At 41.4% G+C, this 20,287-nt stretch overlaps 1 protein-coding gene across 1 annotated transcript in view; it reads right to left on the reverse strand.

Moving 5' to 3' along the window:
• Nucleotides 1-20,287, reverse strand: part of LOC130833194 (signal-regulatory protein beta-1-like) — a 31,422-nt gene that overhangs the window by 5,869 nt on the left and 5,266 nt on the right. The window contains exons 2-3 of the mRNA XM_057702579.1: nt 6,257-6,613; nt 255-575 (exon numbers count right to left, since the gene is read on the reverse strand). Coding sequence (XP_057558562.1) covers nt 255-575; nt 6,257-6,613 — 678 coding nt within the window. The remainder of the gene's footprint in view (nt 1-254; nt 576-6,256; nt 6,614-20,287) is intronic.

Below are 20,287 nucleotides of genomic sequence, written 5' to 3' on the forward strand. Positions count from 1 at the left end.
GTGCTCAGTAATTGGAGATGCTCTTGGTAAAGTAAAGGAAATAATGCTTAGCACAGTGCTTGGCACATGTCCACCTGGAAGCTGGCATTCAATCCGTAGTGAGTAACCAGCTCATCTAGGAGGCTGGCCATTGGGCCGCACTGTCAGGAAGCAGATTCCAGGCAATTCAAAGCCTGGAGCAAAAAGCAGGGGGGAAGAGCAGGCTGGGGCCTTGGGGGCAGGTGTGGGCTTGGGCTGGTGTGAGGGGCACCTACCTCGAATGGTCTCAGACAGCTTGGCAGTCCCACGGAGAGGAGGGCCCCCCTGCAGGGTGACGTGGGCCACCTCGCAGAGGACCTGGGAGTGAACATCCCCCGGGGCCAGCAGCACCCTGGTTGTGCTGGAAATGCTGTAGGAAACGCTGTCTGCCTCTGGGTCCACGTTGGTCTGGGAGGCGGAGAGCTCATTGCCATTTTTGAACCATTTCAGGGAGATGTTTCTGGGGGAGAAGCCGTGGGATGTGCAGGTGAAGCTCACTGTCTGCTCAGGTGAGGCCCTCACGGCAGGGCCTGATACCACGGGAGGAGAAGGCTTGGCTACAAAAGGAACGTTTATAAACAAGGAACATGATTGTGCTGACCTTCACTAAGGAAAAGCTTGTGACAATGTTAAGAGCTTGCAGATATATTATTTGTAAATTCTTCAAATATTTCTGGGATTGCAATGTCTTCATTCTCATCATAGGGGGAAACACAGAGGTTCCCAGAGGTGAGTCTGAGTCAGGGGTAGGGTCCACATGAAATTCCAGGCCTGAGGTCAAAATCCACCTTTTTTCCTCTGCCAGGTGATTTTCCAGCCAATCCGGGCACAGGAACAATGGTACTGATTGGATTAACTCTCCTATTAACTATTCCTGGCTGGGCTCCCCTAGAAATCTTAATTGACTTCAGAAAACCACTCACAAAAGTACATGCATTGGAAGCAGGGTCATAGTGGGATCACCATGGAAGCTGAACCAGGCTGGCCATACAGCGGGAGGTGTGGCTGTGGCACCTCCCAGCTCCTCATCCATGAAAGGGAAAAGCAGGCATTATGCTGCCCAGGGCTGCAACGAGGGTTAAATCAGGCAGTGGAAGCATTCTTACTGTGAGTAAAACACAGGATGATTCACAAACCCAAAGAAACACAGATCTCTCTTTAACCCAGAATGCATATCCAGAGGTCTCCCTTCAGGTATTTATGAATTTACTTCATCAGTTTCATTCTTTCCATGAATATTCCAGTAGGACTAAGCTATCAATCCTTGAAGTTCAAAGAAAGGGGGTGAATGGATGTTTTTCTGAGTCTGTGTTCTTCTCTTGGTTCACTTTTGGGTTGAAAAGAAAGATCACTGAGTGGTGAGAGACAAGTGGTGATTGACTTCTTAATTGCTGTTAATCCGTAGAGACACAGACCCAGGCCTACAAAGCACCCAGATGCACACAAATCAGCAAATCAAATGTGAGGGCAGTTTCTCCCTGTAGAAGGGTCCTGTCCTATCTCCAAATTGTTCATTGTTACCCAACAACTCCTGTAAAAGGAGGCAGGCAGCAAATATTACAAGCATTTGCATTTGTAAATATTTAATCTGCTTCCTAAAACTCCTCAAACATTGGAGGACACAATAAGGAGTTACCTTAATATATCAAGTCATAGAAACAGCAGCATCCTGGACTCCCCTAAAGGGACAAGATGCTGTGATCAGTTACTACTTGTCCAGAGTTTCTTCCCAGCCTAAGGATGGCTTCATTTCTCCATCACCCTCAGCTCTTTAATCCCCCCACCAGCCCTGAGAGGGAGGCTTGAGAGTGGCCCCTTTTATGGGATGTGGCTCAGGGAGGATGCAGCTGGCCAAGGACACCCAGTGAGTAAAGGTCAGAGCCCATCTCATCACACACAGGACTGATTGATTTTAGCATCACTGTTTGTTATCCTTGAGCCTCACTATCTCTTTCTGGACACAATGCATACAAACACCACTTGGTAAGATGGATGAGGATGTATGTAAAGCCCAGAGCCTGCATATAGCAGGTGCTTAATCAATGACACCCATGATGGTTATTATAAGATCTGGCCATTCTACTTCTGAAATTACCTATATACTTTTTAGGCAGTAAGAAGACAAAACAAAAGCAACAATAGGAACACCAAAAAGAGTCTCAAATCCTGCTCTATGCAGCGCCGTGCAAACATCTACATGTAAAAACAGTACGAGCACCAAATTATGAATCTGTTTCCATTTTTAAAAATAATCCCCTCAGGAAACAAGTTTGGGGAATTGGCTTTCAAAACACACAGGACATCACAGGCATTTTCCTGCACATCAGCTCTTCCAGGAGCTGGAAGCATTTTGAAAGGAGGAAGGACAAATGTTGTCAGTGTCACTGTGGCTGTTGAGGCAGGAGGGCTCTGGGCTGGGCAGGAAGTGTTTGCAGAGATACCAGCACCTCTTTAGACTCACCTGTGGTTAAAGATGGGAAGGTTTCCCCAGCAATGAATCCTGGGTCTGCACAGGGTGTTCTGAGTGGGCAGGAAGCCCCGCTCAGCCCAGGTGACCTCTGTTGGAGGTGGGTTCTGTCCCCGCCAATCAACTAGGCCTGGCTTTCCTGGGCCTCCTAAGAGCTGTCACCTTCACAGGCTATTCTGAAGCACCCACACCTGGGAGAGCTGTTCTTCCAACCCAGGCTCTATAGGGGACCCACCTTGGCCAGGGAAAACCACAGCTTTCCCTCTGTGACCTCAGAGAACACGTAGCTCAGGGCTCCTTTGCCCTGGCTGGGCACCAGCACCCTCTGCAGGAGTTAAAACTTCATCTGACCAATTGAATCCGAATTTCTAGGGTAGAGCCAGGGTCTGGGGCGCTTTTGGAGGTTTCCCAGATGGTTTCAAAGAGCAGGCAAGGTTGGTAGGCACGCATCCCCACCCCAACCCCAGTTAGACTTAGTCGGGAGGGAAAGTGACCCGTCCAAGGTCCTCTGAGAAGAGCTCACGTGGGTGGAACATGTACCACGTGCCAGGCTCTGCTCTAAGCTCATGACATGCATCCCTCACTCAGTCCCTGCAGCTGCTCTGTGAGGGCGGTGCTGTCATTGCTGCATGCGGACACCGAACCCCAATGTGGGGAGGGACTCGTCAGAGGTCCCAGAGCCAGGACAGTGCAGAGCTGGGATGGGGGCTCTGGCAGAGGGGCTCGGCCCAGGCTCTCAACCACTGTGTGCTGTGCTCTCAACCACTGAGTAACACCCTAACCCACTATATGCGGGGCTTTCTAGATCCTCTCCAGTCAGCACAGACCCCTGAAAGGTAGTGTGATTACCACCATTTCACAGATGGGGAAACTGAGGACAGAGGGAACTGAGACTTGCTCAGGGCCACAGAGCCTGGGAGGCCAGCACCATCCCTCACTGAGGGGCTGTCCTGTCACCAGGTCATTGTACCCTCAGGACACCCTGCAAAGGTTGGTGTGATTATCCACTTTCTACAGGTGAGGAAATGGGGACCAGCACAGGGCACTGGTCACAGCCATAAAATAACACCGTGATTTAAGGTTCTATACTCTGTGCACCTAGGCAGAGCACCTCAAATCCTTCCTATTCTCCTCAAAGGAGACCATGATTATCGCCACTTTACAGATGAGAAAACTGAGGCTCAGAGAATTGAAGGGGCTGAGTCCTCACCCTCCCCTCATTGTGTCCCAGAAGTATTTCCTGTCATCTCCAAGCTTTCATGTCCATCAGCAGAGCAAGCACCCCACCTTCACCAGCCTCCACAGTGACCACCACCCTCCCCTTTTGCCTCTGAGATTTTGACTTCAAGCAACTACAGGGAGGAGTAGCGCCCGAGTGCCCAGGCCTGGGGATGCTGTAGCCACAGGGCTCCTGATATGTGAGTCTAGAATAAGAATTCTTGCTCACACGGGGCCTCCAGCACCCTCTAGGGAACACCTCCCGCTCCTCATCCTCAGTCTGCAGAGCCAGAATGGGTGAGCACCTGCTGCGGGGATTGCAGTGGCCCCTCTCCGCTCTGTCCACACTACCCTTCCCAGAGCTGCCCCCACAGTGAAGGGTCCACATCACAACAAGGGGGAGAAACACTCCTGATGCTTTTACGTGTGCTGAGCCCTGTGTCTTCGCAACATTCAGCACATCAGGAGACACTGCAGTATCTGATCTGTTGTAAAGCAAGACTTGCCTCCTTCATGGGACTTTTAGAAATGCTTTTTGCTAAAGAAAGGAACAATATAAAATTTTAAGAGGACAGGGCTGGAGGTTTCCCACACTTTGACCAACACCTCAGGCGTTGCAGAGAGCAGGGCTGAGTCAATGTGCTTGGGGTTCAATCTTGGCTCCCCTACCGGCTCACAAATCAGGTCCCCTCTCTGAGCCTCAGTGTCCTCATCTGAAAAAGGCAACAGAGGATCCCCTCCCTCAGAGCTCTGGTTATAAGTAGTGAACGCCATGAGGAAGATTCAGCATCTACAGGCTGCTGCTCCCTGGCCCCTCCCCTCCCTCCTTTCTCCTCCAGGGAATCATCAGGGCAGGCGGCCTGGGGAAGAGGGTGAGCAGCCTCCAGGGAGGCAGCAGGTCTGAGTGGCGGGGGAGCCACCTACGACCCGTGATTGGCGGGGCAAGGGACCCACCATCTAGGAAGTTTAGTAATATCTGCAAAATCAAGATAAGTCCACCTTCACTGCTGATGCCTGGAGTTTGGGGAACTTCATTTGCCACCATGATTAGGAAGAAAATTTGGCAATATGATCACACAAATAGAATACACATACTCTCTGATCTAGCAACGCCGCTTCCAGTGGATATTTCCTCCTAGAGGACAGTGACATGTGGAAAGGTTCTCCACTGCAGCGCTGTTTGAAGGTTAGGAAAAACTGAGTATTGGTTAACAGGAGACTGTAAAATGTACGATTTTGTCTCCATAGGCTGAGTGAAAAGTAGCTGTTGAATCACTGGGCAGCTCTAGCTGCTGATGTAGGATGAGGGATTTGGGATCACGTGGCTGAAAGTAGGGAGAGGTTTCCCGTCACCTCGGGACTCAGGGTCTGAATGCAAGGAGCAGTATCAACCTTTTGGGAAAGCAATGAAAAGAGTCTGCTCAATGGTTATTTCAAGGAATTTTAATTTGCACCTCCTATGTGCCAGGCTCTTCCATGAAACCAGTTCCAATGCCGGTGCAAGAAGGAGCTTGGCCTGGAATCAGACTTGGTTCTGGACGGATCCCCTCACTCACTGACCATGGGACTGTGGTCTGGGCCCCTGTCACCTCTTGGCCTCAGGCCCCCATCTGTACATGGGGGGGTTGGGAGGATGGTGTCTGCAGGTCCTTCCGGTGCTGACAGCCCAGGATTCAGGAGTTAGAAAGAGGATCCATGGTCTTTGTCAGAAAACTCTAAATGAAACTTTGCTACCTCAGTGGGGCTGCCCCTAAGTCACTCACATGGGGAACCTCTTCCCTGGGGAGGGACACTCTGAGATGACACAGCTCTGCTAGGAGTCTTCAGTGACTGTGAGTCAGTCCCTGAATCACAGGAGGGTTTTCTCAAGAGATGCCCAGGAGACACCCAAACTCCGGGCATTTCCTTCAAGCAGAGCCAGCAGAGTAAATGCTGAAACCTATGCCTCTGGGAAATTCTTCTCAGGGTGATGGTTCTGAAGAGGAAATAAAGAAACCCATTCTTCCCTCCCTGCCTGGATGGATTTCTCCTCTTGGGAAGGGATGAGGACATAAGCTTCAGGAGAGGAGAGCCCTGGTCTGCTTTGTTCACTGCTGCTTCCACAGCATGCAGAGCAGGGCCTGGGACACAGTAGGTGCTCAATACATGCTGAATAGAGAGAAGACTCAGCCACATGGAAGGGAGCACTTTCTGGAAGCAGAAGGTGAGGTCAGGCCTGTGACAGGGCAAGGCACTCAGACTTTCAGCTCCCTCATCCCTGGAGTCAAAGGGCTGGATGGGATTGAAAAGACAAGGGATGAGGAGCAGGGCAGACTGCTTTCCAGACTTTTCCCCCCTTTTAACAGCCATGGGCCCTTCAGCAAATAGCATGACCCCCACAGGCCTCAACTTCCCTGATCTGTAGAAGGGAGTGACATCAGATCATTTCCAGATCATGATATAAGTGCCCACTGCTGCACCTGATTGGTTTTTTTTTTCCTCAAAGAGTGGAGGGCATTGTTGTTCCCTTGTTGTGAGAGACCAGGGGACAAAGGACACCCAGGACATACTCACCACTCACAGTGAGATGAGTGCCTGGTCCAGACTTAACTTCCGTGTTGTTAGGCTCTCCTTTCTTGAACTTCACACAGTAGTAGACACCAGTGTCTGCTGGGGTGATGTTACTGATGCGGATGGAAAAGTCCGTGTTGTTTCTCCTTGTAGTATCTGAAACTGTTGCTGCTCTGGGGAAGGGGCCTCCTTTTTGACTGTAGATTAACTCTCTTCCTGGCCCAGTTCCCCTGAACCATGCAACATGCCCCACGGGGAGCAGGGAGGTCACGATGCAGCGCAGCGTGGCTGTCTCTCCTGCTGCAACTGACACTGACCTCTCAGGCTGAATCACCTGCAGCTCGTCCTCACCTGCCACTCCTGGAGGGAAACACAATCCAGTTATTCATTCATCCTTATGTGATCTTGTAGGTTTTCTCAAGTGTTTACCAACGATGACCTTCACTAACTGTGTGCCCTTGAGCCAGCCTTGAACTCAGCCCATTGCATGTCCATTGCATGCAACCTGCACCGTGAGCCTGTAACATGAGACCCTAATACAACCTCTAATGTAAGAGAGGAACTGAGGCTCAGAGAGCTTAATGATGTGGCAAAGAATGGGTTTGAGTACTTGGCCCTCTCTGGAAGTCTCATGTTTCACCAAATACTTCTGACTCTTCACTTAGTGGCCTCACAGACTGTTGCACTTCTGGCCTGTGCATTAGGTGGGACCACATGCATTTTTTAGACACTGAGTTGTGAGGAGAACTGATGGATGAATTTGTAGGTTATTCATGTAACTGCAAGAACCTTTATGGACCAACGTCCCTCTTCCCCAGAGATCCAGATACTCATGATGGGGTGGGCTCCAGCAACATGGATACATGAGTGACAGCGACGTGCAGAGCTCCCAACACACAATGAACATTGAGTTTAAGAAGAAAGTAAAACATTGTTTCAAGTCCCTGGGATTTTTCCAGTGGCATAGTCATGTTATATTAGTTACCTAAGGCTACTGTAATAAATTATCAAACATTTCTTGGCTTAAAATGACAGTTTTATTATCTTATAAATCTGGATGTCAAAGGACCAAAAATGGTGTTACTGGATTAAAATGAAGGAGTCAGTTGGGCTTCAGTTCTTCTGCAGGCTCTGATCATTGCTCCTCCAAATTCTTGAGACTGTCTATCGTCATGTTCTCATGGTTTCCATCTTCCTGTCTTGCTTCCATTGTCAGTTGTCCTCTAACTTTGGCTTTCCTGCCTCCTTATTATAAGCTTATATGAGGCCCACACTGATTATCTAGGATATTCTCCCCATAGCAAGAGTCTTAATCACTGTTAAAAAATCTCTCTTGTCATGTAAAGTAAAATATTCACAAGTATTAGACATGGATCTCTTTAGGGGGGTATTTTCTGTTTTTTTATTTGTTTCCTTGATTTATAACTTTTTATATTGAAATATTATTGATTTACAATGTTGTATTAATTTCTGCTCTACAAAAATTGACTGTTATACACATAACATACATTCTTTTTTTAAACATTCTTTTAAGTTCTTTTCCATTATGATTTATCACAGGATACTGAATATAGTTCTCTGCGCTATACAGTAGGACCTTGTTGTTTATCTTTTCCGTGTATAATACATAACATTTCCCCTACCTTCTCCCCCTCGGCAACCGCAGTCTGTTCTCTATGCCCACGAGTCTGTTTCTGTTTCATAGACAGGTTCACTTGTGTCATCTTTTTTTTTTTTTTTGGCCACATGGTGCAGCTTGTAGGATCCTAGTTCTCTGATCAGGGTCACACCTGGGCCACTGCACTGGAAGTAGGGAGTCGTAATCACAGGACCACCAAGGAATTCCCTGTGTCCTCTTTTAGATTTCACATATAAGTGACTTCATATGGTATCGATCTTTCTTTCTGACTTACTTCACTAAGTATGATAATCTCTAGTTGTATCATGTTGCTGCAAACGGCAGTATTTTGGTTTTTTTTTATGGCTGAGTATTATTCCATTGTATATATATACCACCTATTGTTTTTTTTTTTTCCAGTATTTTTTAAAGCAGTTTTGAGTTCACAGCAAAACTGAGAGCACAGTGCAGAGATTTCCCATACAGCCCTTCCACCATACATTCATAGTTTCTTTCATTGTCAACCTCCCCCGACAGGGTAGTGCATTTGTTACAATTGATGAGGCTGCATTTACACACCACCATAATCACCCAAAGTCCGTAGTCCACATTAGGATTCACTCTTGGTGTTGTATACTCTATGGGTTTAGACAAATGTATAATGACATGTATCCATCATTGTATTATCACACAGTGTATTTTCAATGCCTTAAAAATCCTCACTGCTCCACCTGTTCATCCATCCCCTCGACAACCACTCATCTTTTTTAAAATCTCCACAGTTTGCCTTTTCCAGAATGTCTAGTTGGAACCATACAGTATGTTACCTTTTCCAATTGGCTTCTTTCACTTAATAATATGCATCTAAGGTTCCTCCATGTTTTTCATGGCTTAATAGGTCATTTCTTTCTAGCACTGAATAATATTCCATTGGGTAGATTTACCGCAACTTATTTATCCGTTCATCTATGACATCTTGCTTGCTTCCAAGATATGGCAGTTATGAATAAAGCTGCTATAAACATGGTGGTGCAGGTTTTCCTGTGGACATAAGTTTTCAACTCATTTAGTTAAATATCAAGAAGTGTGATTGCTGGATTGCATGGTTACTGTATATTTAGTTTTGTAAGAAACCGACAAACTCTGTTCCAAAGTGGCTGTGCCATTTTGCCATCCGCCAGCAGTGAATGTAATTTCCTGTTACTCCATATGCTTGGCAGCATGTGGTGTTGTCACTGTTCTGGATTATGGCCATTCTAATAGGTGAATAGTGGTATCTCATGTTTGTTTTAATTTGCAATTCACTGATGATAAATGATGTGGAGAATTTTTTCATGTGCATATTTTCCGTCCGTATTTTTTCTTTGATGAGGTGTCTATTCAGGCCTTGGCCCATTTATTAATCAGGTATTTTATCATCACTGAGTTTTAAGAGTTCTTTGGAAATTTTGTTTTTGTCTTTTTTTTTTTTAACTTTATTTTTAACTATGTTGGGTCTTCGTTGCTGCCCACAGGCTTTCTCCAGTTGCGGTGAGCGGAGGCTATTCGTTGCAGTGTATGGACTTCTCATTGACATGGCTTCTCTTGTTGCAGAGCATGGGCTCTTGGCATGCAGCTTCAGTAGTCGCAGCACGTGGACCTAGTAGTTGTGGCACACGGGCCCTAGAGCTGGTGGGATCAGTAGCTGTGGTTCACGGGCTCTAGAGTGCAGGCTCAGTAGTTATGGCAAGTGGGATTCGTTGCTCTGTGGCATGTGGGGTCTTCCCAGCCCAGGGGTCAAATCCGTGTCCCCTGCATTGTCAGGTAGATTCTTAACCACTGAGCCACCAGGGAAGCCCTCTTTGTATATTTTGGATAGCAGTCTTTATAAGATGTGTCTTTTGCAAATATTGTCTCCTAGTCTGTGGCTTATCCTCTCGTTTTCTTGATATTATCTTTTGCAGAGCAGACATTTTTAATCTAAAAAGTAGAGCTTGTCAATTATTCCTTCATCCCCTCAATAACCTTGTGCTTTGGTATTTTACCTAAAAATTCATCACCAAACCCAAGATCACCTAGATTTTTTCCTGTGTTGTCTTCTGGGAGTTTTATATTTTTGCATTTTACATTTAGGTATATAATCCATTTAGAGTTAATTTTTGTGAAATGTGTAAGGTCTATGACTAGACTCTTTTTTTTTTCTGCATGTGAATGTGCAATTGTTCCAGTACCAATTTTTGAAAGCACTGTCTTTCCTCCATTGTATTGCCTTAGCTCCTTTTTCAAAGATCAGTTGACTTTTCTATGTAGGTCTATGTCTGTGCTCTCTATTCTGTTCCATTTTTCTGTTTTTGAGCTATTTTCCTATTACTTTGCTAATACCACACTGTCTTGATTACTGTTGCTTTCTAATAGTTCTTGAAGTCAGGTAGTATCAGTTTTCCAACTTTGTTTTTCTTCAATATCATGTTGGCTAATCTGTGTCTTTCACATCACTTTAGAATCAAGTTTTTGACATCTGCAAAATAACATGCTAGGATTTTGATTGAAAGTACACTGAATATATAGATTCAGTAGGTAAGGACTGACACCTTGACAATATTGAGTCTTCTTATTCCTAAACATGGACTATCTCTCTATTTATTTACATTTTTGTGGATTTCATTCATCAGAGTTTTACAGTTTTCCTCATATAGATCTCATACATGTTTTGTTAGATTTATACTTAAGTACTTCATTTGGGGGATGCTAATGTAAGTTACATTGTGTTTTTGATTTCAAATTTCAATTGTTTACTGCTGGCATACAAGAAAGTGCTTGACTTTTGTGTATTAACCTTGTTTTCTGCAATCTTGCTATAATTCCTTATTAATTCCAGGAGGGTTTTTTTGTGAATTCTTACAGATTTTCTGTGTAGATGGTTATGTCATCTGCAAACAAACACAATTTTATTTATTCCTTCTCAATCAGTAAACATTTATAAAATTTTTCTTGTCTTATTATCTAGGACTTTCAGTAAAATGTTAAAAAAGTGGTGAGAGTGAAATTCTTGCCTTGTTCCTGATCTTAATAGGAGAAACTCTAGTTTCTCATCATTAAGATGATGTTTGCTATAGGTTTTTTGTATATATTTATTATCCAATTGAGGATGTTTCCCATTATTCTCAGTTTACTGAGAGTTTTAATCACGAATAATGGGTATTAGATTTTGTCATATGGGTTTTCAGCATCTCTTATAATGATGTAATGTTGCTTTTTTAACTTGTTGATGTGATGATTTACATTAATTGATTTTTAAGCTCTTTATTGGAATATAATTTCTTTACACTCTTGTACCAGCTTTAGAGGTACACCAAAGTCAATCAGCTGTATTTATACATATATCCCCATATCCCATCCCTCTTGCCACTCCCTCCCACCCTCCCTGTCCTGGCCCTTTAAGGCATCACCCATCATTGAGTTGATCTCCCTTTGTTATACAGCAACTTCCCACTAGCTATCTATTTTAGAGTTGGTAATGTATATATGTCTATGCTACTCTCTCACTTCATCCCAGCTTCCCCTTTGCTCCCTGACTCCCCAACCCCGTGTACTCCAGTCCATTCTCTGCATCTGCATCCTTACTTTTGCCTTGTCACTGGGTTCATCAGTACCTTTTTTATTTATTTTTTATTTTTTTTATTTTTTGGTTCCAGAAATATGTGTTAACATACAGTATTTGTTTTACTCTTTCTGGATTACTTCACTGTGTGTCACAGACTCTAGGTCTATCCGCCTCATTACATATAGCTCCATTTCATTCCTTTTATGGCTGAGTCATATTCCATTGTATATATGTGCCACATCTTCTTTATCCATTCATCTGTTGATGGGCATTTAGGTTGCTTCCATGTCCTGGCTATTGTCAATAGTGCTGCAATGAACATTATGGTACATGTTTCTTTTTGAATTATGGTTTTCTCTGGGTATATGCCCAGGAGTGGCATGACTGAATCATATGGTAGTTCTATTTGTAGTTATTTAAGGAACCTCCAAACTGTTTTCGATAGTGGCTGTACCAACTTACATTCCCACCAACAGTGCAGGAGAGTTCCCTTTTCTCCACACCCTCTCCAACATTTATTGTTTCTAGATGTTTTGATGATAGCCATTCTGACCGGTGTGAGGTGATACCTCATCATGGCTTTGACTTGCATTTCTCTAATGATTAGTGATGTTGAGCATCTTTTCCTGTGGTGTTAGCCATCTGTATGTCTTTGCAGAAATGTCTATTTAGGTCTTCCGCCCATTTGTGGATTGGGTTATTTGCATTTTTGGTATTAAGCTTCATGAGTTGCTTGTATATTTTGGAGATGAATCCTTTGTCCATTGCTTTGCTGGCGAGTATTTTCTCCGATTCTGAGGGTTGTCTTCTTCCCTTCTTTACGGTTTCTTTTGCTGTGCAAAAGCTTTTAAGTTTTGTTAGGTCCCATTTGTTGATTCTTGATTTTATTTCCATTATTCTCACCTATTCTTTATCCATTCATCTGTCAATGGACTTTTAGGTTGTTTCTATGTCTTAGCTACTGCAAAACTGCTGCTATGAATAGGGGTGCATGGATCTTTTTGGATAAGAGTTTTGCTGGATATATGCCCAGGAATCAGATTGCTGTATCATACGGCAAGGTTTCTGAGGAACCTCCATGCTGTTTTCCATAATGGCTTTACCAACTTATATTCCCATCAGCAGTGTAGGAGAGTTCCCTGTTCTACACATCCTTTCCAGCATTTGTTGTCTGTTAGAGCTTTTAAGGAAGGCCATTCTGACCAAGGTGAGGTGAGGTGAGTGAGGAGGTATCTCATTTTAGTTTTGATTTGCATTTTTCTAATAATTAGAGAGTATCTTTTCATATACCTATTGGCCATTGTATTTCTTCTTGGTAGAAATGTTTGCTTAGGTCTTCTGCCCATTTTTCTATTGGGTTGTTGGTTTTGTTGTTTTTGTTATTAAGTTGTATGAGCTGTTTGCATATTTTGGAAATTTAGACCTTATTGCTCACATGATTTGCAAATATTTTCTCCCATTTTGTACATCGTCTTTTTGCATTTTTTGGTTTCTTTTGCTCTGCAAAAGCTTATAAGCTTGGTTAGGTCCCATTTGTTTATTTTTGTTTTTGTTTCTATTGCCTTGGGAGACTGCCCTAAGAAAACGTTGCTACAGTTAATGTCTGAGAATATTTTGCTTATGATCTCTAGGAGTTTTATGGTGCCATGTCTCTAACTTGTTAAGCTATTTTGAGTCTATTTTTCTGTATGGTGAAAGGGTGTGCTCTAACTTCGTTAATTTACGTATGATGGTCCAACTTTGCCAACACCACTTGCTGAAGAGATCGTCTTTTTCCCATTGCATATTCTTGCCTCCTTCATCAAAGATTCAGATGTGGTGTATCACATTGATTGATTTGTGTATGTTGAATCCTCCTGTTGAACTTGGGATGAATCCCTCTTGGTTGTGGTGCATGATTTTTTTATGTGTTATTGGATTCAATATGCTAATATTTTGTGGAGAGTTTTTGCATCTGTATTCATCAAAGATATTGGCTGGTAATTTTCTTTTTGGTGGTATCCATGTCTGGTTTTAATATCAGGGTGATGGTGATCTCATAGAATTTCTTTGGGAGTGTTCCCTCCTCTTCAATTTTTTGGAAGATTTTGAGAAGGATCAGTATACATTCCTCTTTGTATGCTTGGTAGAATTTGCCTGTGAAGCCATCTGGTCCTAGACTTTTGTCTGTAGGGAGTTTTAAATTACAAATTCTATTTCACCTCTAGTGATTGGTCTATTCAAATATTTATTATTTATTTCTTCTTGGTTCAGTTTTGGTGGGCTGCATATTTCTAGAAACTTGCCCATTTCTTCTAGGTTATGGAATGTGTTGGCATATAATTGTTCATAGTATTCCCTTATGGATTTTTGTCTTTCTGTGGCAATTGTTGTTATGTTTTATTTTTATATTTGTGGCATTTGTTGTTATATTTGATTTTCATTTCTTACTTTGTTTATTTGGGTTCTCTCTTTTCTTTTTGGTGAGCCTGGACAGAGGTTTGTCAATCTTGTTTACTCTTTCAAACAACCAGCTCTTTGTTTTATTAATTTTTTTTGTTATATTTTTTAATCTCTATTTTATTTATTTCCTCTCTGATCTTCAGTATTTCGTTCCTTCTGCTGACTCTAAATGTCTTTTTCTAAACCTTCTAAATTTTAAGTTAGGGTGTTTACTTGAGATTTTTCTTATTTTTTTGATGATGGCATGTATTACTGTGAACCTACCTCTAAGGACTTCTTTTGCTACATCCCATAGATTTTGTATGCTTGTGTTTTCATTGTCATTTGTCTCAAGGCATTTTTTTTTAATTTCCTCTTTGATTTCATTTTTGCGCCATTGGTTTTTTAGTAGCATGTTGTTTGGCCTCCATGTAATTCTTTTTCTCCTTTCTTTTTCTGTGTTTGATTTCTTGTTTCTTGCCTTTGTCATCAGAGAAGATGCTTGAGATAATTTGCATACTCTGAAATTTGTTGGTGCTTCTTTTGTGCTCCAATATGTGGTCAGTTGTAGAGAACGTTCCATGTGCACTTCAAAAGAATGTGTATTCTGCTTTTTTTTTTTTTCTTTTGGATGTAATATCCTGAAAATGTCAATTGGGTTTAACTGTTCTTTTGTATCATTTAGATTCTCTGTTGCCTTATTGATTTTCTGTCTAGATCTCTCCACTAATGTGAGTGGGGTGGTAAAGTCTCCTACAGCTATTGAATTTCCACCAATTTCTCCCCTAATGGCTGTTAGTATTGGTTTTATGTATCTGAGTACACCTATATTAGGTGCATATATGTTGGCAAGTGTACAACCCTTTCTTGAATTGATTCTTTTATTATTATATAGAGTCAGTCTTTATGTCCTTTGTTTTAAAGTCCATTTCTTCTGATATGAGGACTGCAACCCCTGCTTTCTTGTCATTTCTGTTTGCATGAAGCATCTTTTTCCACCCCTAACTTTGTATCCATGTGTGTCCTTTGCCCTAAAGTGGGTCTCTTGTAGGCAGTGTATTGTAGGCTTCTCTTTTTTAATCCACTTTGCCACTCTGTGTAATTTTATTGGAGCATTCATTCTATTGATATCTAAGGTAATTATTGATAGATATGTATTTATTGCCATTTTAAGCCTTGTTTTCCCATTGATTTTGTATTTTTTCTTTGCCCTTTTCTTTTCCTTTTTGTCTTTGCTTTTGTGAATTCATGATTTCCTTTCCTAGTATACTTACGTTCTCTTCTTTTTGCTTTCTGTGAATCTATTGTGTGTTTTTGATTTGTGGCTACCCTGTTGTTCAAGTATGTGGATCCCTCCTATGTCTACTTGCCTTAGACGGGTGGTCATATAGAAACATAGTCTAGAAAATTAAAAAATGAATGTTTTCTAACCCTCCTCCCCCACACTTGATGGTTTTGATGTCTTCTTTTACATCTTCATGTTCATCATTTTGCTGTTCATTATGGTTATCATCACTTTCACAGAAATTTTTTGATTTTTTAAATATGTGTGCTACGTTATTTAGGTGATTTGCTTTCCAGGTGTGATTTGCTCATTCTTATATATTCTTATTTCTTTTCTATTTAGAGAAAACCTTTCACTATTTGCTTTAGGATAGGTTTGGTATTGCTGTATTCTTTTAGCTTTCCCTTGTCTAAGAAATTCTTTCTCTCTCCTGCTATGCTAAATGATAATCTTGCAGGGTAGAATATCCTAGATTGCAGATTTTTCCCTTTCAGGACTTTGAATGTATCTTGTCACTGCCTTCTGGCCTGCAACATTTCTGTAGAGAGATCAGCTGATAGCATTATGGGGGTTCCCTTGTAATTAACACCTTTTTTTTTTCCTCTTGCTGCCTTTAGAATCCTCTCTTTATCTTTAAATTTGCAATTTATTTTAGAATATGTCTTGATGTAGGTCTCTTTGGGTTCACCTTATTTGGGGCCCTCTGTGTTTCCTGTACCTGAGTATCTCTTTCCTTCTTTACTTTTGGGAAGTCCTCAGCCCTAATTCCTTCAAATACATTTTTGATCCCCTTTTCTCTTTCTTTCCCTCTGGAATCCCTGTTGTGCATAGATTGATGCCTGCTTTATATTATCCCATGGGTTGCTTATATTGGCTTCATTTTTTGTTTTCATTTGAGTTTCTGTCTGCTGTCTTGATTGGGTGATTTCCATTTTTCTGTCTTCCAGATCACTTATTCATTCGTCTGCATATCCATTCTGTTATTCATTGCCTTTAGTTCAGTTTTTCTCTCAGCAAATGAGATTTCTAATTTTTCTTGGTTCCTTTTCATAGTTTCTAGTTCCTTTTTATAGTATTCTGCATTTCTGCTGATACTCTTTCTTAATTCCTTCAGTATTTTCATTATTTCCTTTTTGAAATTGGTGTCTATTAGATTAAAGACGTCTGCATCATTGTTTGTTTTCTCAGGGGCAGTCCTTTATCTTTTACCTGGGAGTGGTTCCTCTGTTTCCTCATTGTACTTATATTTCTCTTATTCTGTGAGTTGAGGAGAAGCAATTATCTACTGTGACCCTGCAGTGCTATTTATACATGAGAGTGTCCCTGTGTAGCTTGCATGGGTTTAATATTTGGTGTGAGGGCTGCTTTTAGAATGCATGCCTGTCACCTCTTTCCTCAGCACGTGCCAACCTAATTCCCTTGATGAGGGTGTGCTTATGTGGTGTATGGTGCCTAGTCCTGGGGTTCTTGGTGGGCACGGTAGCTCATGTGTACCCCCAGAGCCTGCAATGGGAGTGGAGGTGGCGTGCGACCACTTCTGGAGTCTTTGAGGGCAGTAGCAATGGTGATGACCACTGCTCCTAAAGCCCAAAGGGTGGAGGTAGGTAGCTCACACCACTCCTTGTGACTGCTCCTAAAGTGGGGAGGGGTGGGGCCAGGGACTCCCAGCCACTTCTGAAGAATGGGGGTGGAGGCTCTGTGACTGGTGATAGCTCTTGAAGCTCATGTAGGTGGTGTCCTGCAGCCTGAGAGTGCATGCAGGGAAAAAGGCTACAATGGAGGGTCCCACCTCCTGCCCTCATGCACCAAGCAAACAATGGTGCACGTCCTCTAAGGCAGTCCAGGCTTCCTCCACCTATATGCACAGGTGAGCCTGCACCACACTCCAGATTTTCAGGCTGTTTCCCCACAGCCCAACCCCAGTCCTTTCCCAGGATTTGATCTCTGAATACTGAGCTTCAAACCCAGCCCCCACCTGTACAAGCAGACAAACATTTCAGGCTGGGTAATCCAAGCAGTTGCACTGACAATCTGTGCAGGTCTCTCTGTTCTAGCTAGTGCAAACTGGTTGCTGTGTTCTCCTCTGAGGCTATAAAGCTCCCCATCTGTCCCGAGTGATATCCCCACCAGTGAGGGGAATTCCCAGGGCACTGGAACTTTTCCTCTTTCACAGCTGCCTCCCGGAGACACAGGTCCCATCAGACTCCTTTCTCACTTTCCTTTTTTTTTTCTCTTTTCTTTTTTCTTTTGTCCTACCTGGTTGCATGGAGATTTCCTTGTTCTTTCAGAATTCTGAGGTCTTCATTAAGTAGATATTAAGTAGATATTCTATGATAATCATTCCGCACATAGATGTATTCTTGATATATTTGTGGGAGGAGATGAGCTACACATTCTACTACACCACAATCTTGATTGCTCCTCCAATGTTGTGGGCCAGATTCTGTCTACCATACACATCTGCCCTGACAGTTACAGAAGTCAGTTGCCATATCAAAGAAACTCTGTATGTTTCATTGCAACACAGGATGAATAAGAAGGCAACTTATTGGAATCTGAAGAATGGCTATTCAAGAAGCCCATTGGTCAAACATTACATAAAATTAAACTAGATCAATGACAAAAGAGAAACAAAATATTCACAGGTACATAGAAACCAAACAACATTCTCTTTAAAAATCAACATGTCAAAGAAGAAATCATTAGGGGAATTAGGGAATGCCTGGAGACAAATGAAAACATAAACATATAATACCAATATGTTTGAGATACACAAAAGAAGCCCTAAAGGGAAATTTATGGCTGGTAATGCAGACATTTAAGAAAAAGATCACAAATCAGTAACTTTATACCATAAGAAACTAGAGAAAGAAGAGCAAAGTAAACCCCAAACTGAATACTAGCGAAAAAAAGAAAAAAGAAAAAGAAAAAGAAAAATATCCAGATTAGTGAAGAGAAAAGTAAAATCTGAATGGAAAAACAAAAGAGAAAATCAAGAAAACCAAGAGTGGTTCTACAAAAAGATTAACACATTTCACAAAACTGTAGCTAGATAGACAAAGAAAAAAAAGAGAGCGAGAGAAAACCCAAATAATTAAAGTCAGAAAGAAGAACATACTGATAATTTTATCAAAATAAAAGGAATTATAAGAGAGCACTACAAATGTTTAAACACCAAAAAAGAGGATAACCTAGGTAAAATGGAAAAATTCCTAGAAATACACCACACCACGGCTGAATTTTGAAGAAACAGAAAATCATAGTAGATATATAATTAGCAATGAGATTCAATCAAGAATCAAAAACCTCGTAACAAAGACAGGTCAAGTAGCACGTGTCTTTCCTGGTGAATTCTTCTAAACCTTTAAAGAGGACTAACGTTATTCCTCCTCAAACTTTTCCAAAAAATTGAAGAGGGAGGAAGACTTCTTAACTTTTTCAGAGTCCTATTAAAACTCATTCTCAGCATTATTCTGATATAAAAGTGAGACAAAGGCATAGCAAGAAAACACAGACCAATATCTTTTATAAATTTTGATGCAACAATCATCAACAAAATGTTATCAAGTCTAATTCAATAGAATACTTAAAGAACTATGCACCATGAACAACTAGGATTGATTGTAACAATGGTTCAACATATGAAAATCAAACAATGCATTTTAACATTTTAATAGAATAAAGAGAAAAAAACAGATCATCTCAACTGACGCACACCAAACATTTAACAAAAGTCAACATTTTCTATAATAAAACCAGCCAATAAACTAGGAATAGATGGAAAATTGTCCCCCAAAAGAAATCACATATGAAAAACCCAAACTGAACAACCTAGTTGATGGTGAAATTCTGAAAGCTTTTCCCTAAGATCAGGAACAGGACAAGGATGTCCATTTTTGCCACTTGTAGTCAACATAATACCGGAAGTTCCAACAAAAGCAGTCAGCCAGGAAAAATACAGAAAATAATTCAGATCGGAAAGGAAAATGTAACACTATCTTTTTTGTATGTGACATGATTTTTATGAAGCAATTCCAAAAATTCCAACATTAAGAAGTGTCAGAGCTAATAAAAAAATTCAGCAATTTTTTGAAATATAAGCTCAACACACAAAAATCAGTTGCTTTTCTATACAGTAGTGACAAACAATCTAAAAAGGAAGTGAAGCTAGCAATTTCATTTTTAATAGCTACAAAAACTATGAAATACTTAGGAGTAAATTTCTCCATGGAAATGAAAGCCTTGTGCATCAAAAAAGTACAAAACATTGCTGAAAGAAATTAAACAAGGCATAAATAAGTGAAAAACAATCCTATTATCCATTCTGAGACTTAATATTGTTAAAATGTCAATTGACCTGAAGAAACTGCAGCAATCAATACAATCCCTATTCAAATCCCAAAGACATTTTTTTGCAGAAATAGAATACCCCATTCTAAACTCATATGAAATCTCAAGGAACCTCAAATCAGCAAACAATCTTGAAAAAGAAGCATATAGCTTGGGGGCTCACATTTCCAGATTGAAAAGCTTAATACAAAGCTACAATAATCGAAATAGTGTGGTATTGACATTAGGAAAGATATATAGACCAATGGAAATGAATAGAGAGCCTAGAAATAAACCCTCACATATATAGTCAAGAGATTTTTGATAAGGGGCCAAGACCGTTCAATGGGCAAAGAACAGTCTTTTCAATACACGAATGTGGAGAAATTTGATATTGGCATGCAAAAGAATAAAGCTGAATCGTTACCTGACACCATATACTAAAATGAACTGAACATAATCAAAAAACGAAATGTAAGAGCTACAACTGCAAAATTCTGAGAAAAAGCCACAGGTGAAACACTTCATGACATTGAATCTCACCATAATTTCTTCGATATGACACCAAAAACAACAGAATAAAAATATAGAAATTGGACCTCATCAAGAGTAAAACTTTCCTGCCTCAGAGGATACTATCAAGAGAGTGAAAAGATAATTTACTGAATGAGGAAAAAAACATTTGCAAAGCATATATCTCATAAGGGATTTCTATCCAGAATATTTCGTCCTACTCTTCAGCAACAAAATAATAAGCAACTTAATTTAAAAATGAACAAAAGAATAGACATTTCTCCA

This window comes from Hippopotamus amphibius, chromosome 12 (assembly GCF_030028045.1).
Source record: "Hippopotamus amphibius kiboko isolate mHipAmp2 chromosome 12, mHipAmp2.hap2, whole genome shotgun sequence".
Classification (NCBI taxonomy): domain Eukaryota; kingdom Metazoa; phylum Chordata; class Mammalia; order Artiodactyla; family Hippopotamidae; genus Hippopotamus; species Hippopotamus amphibius.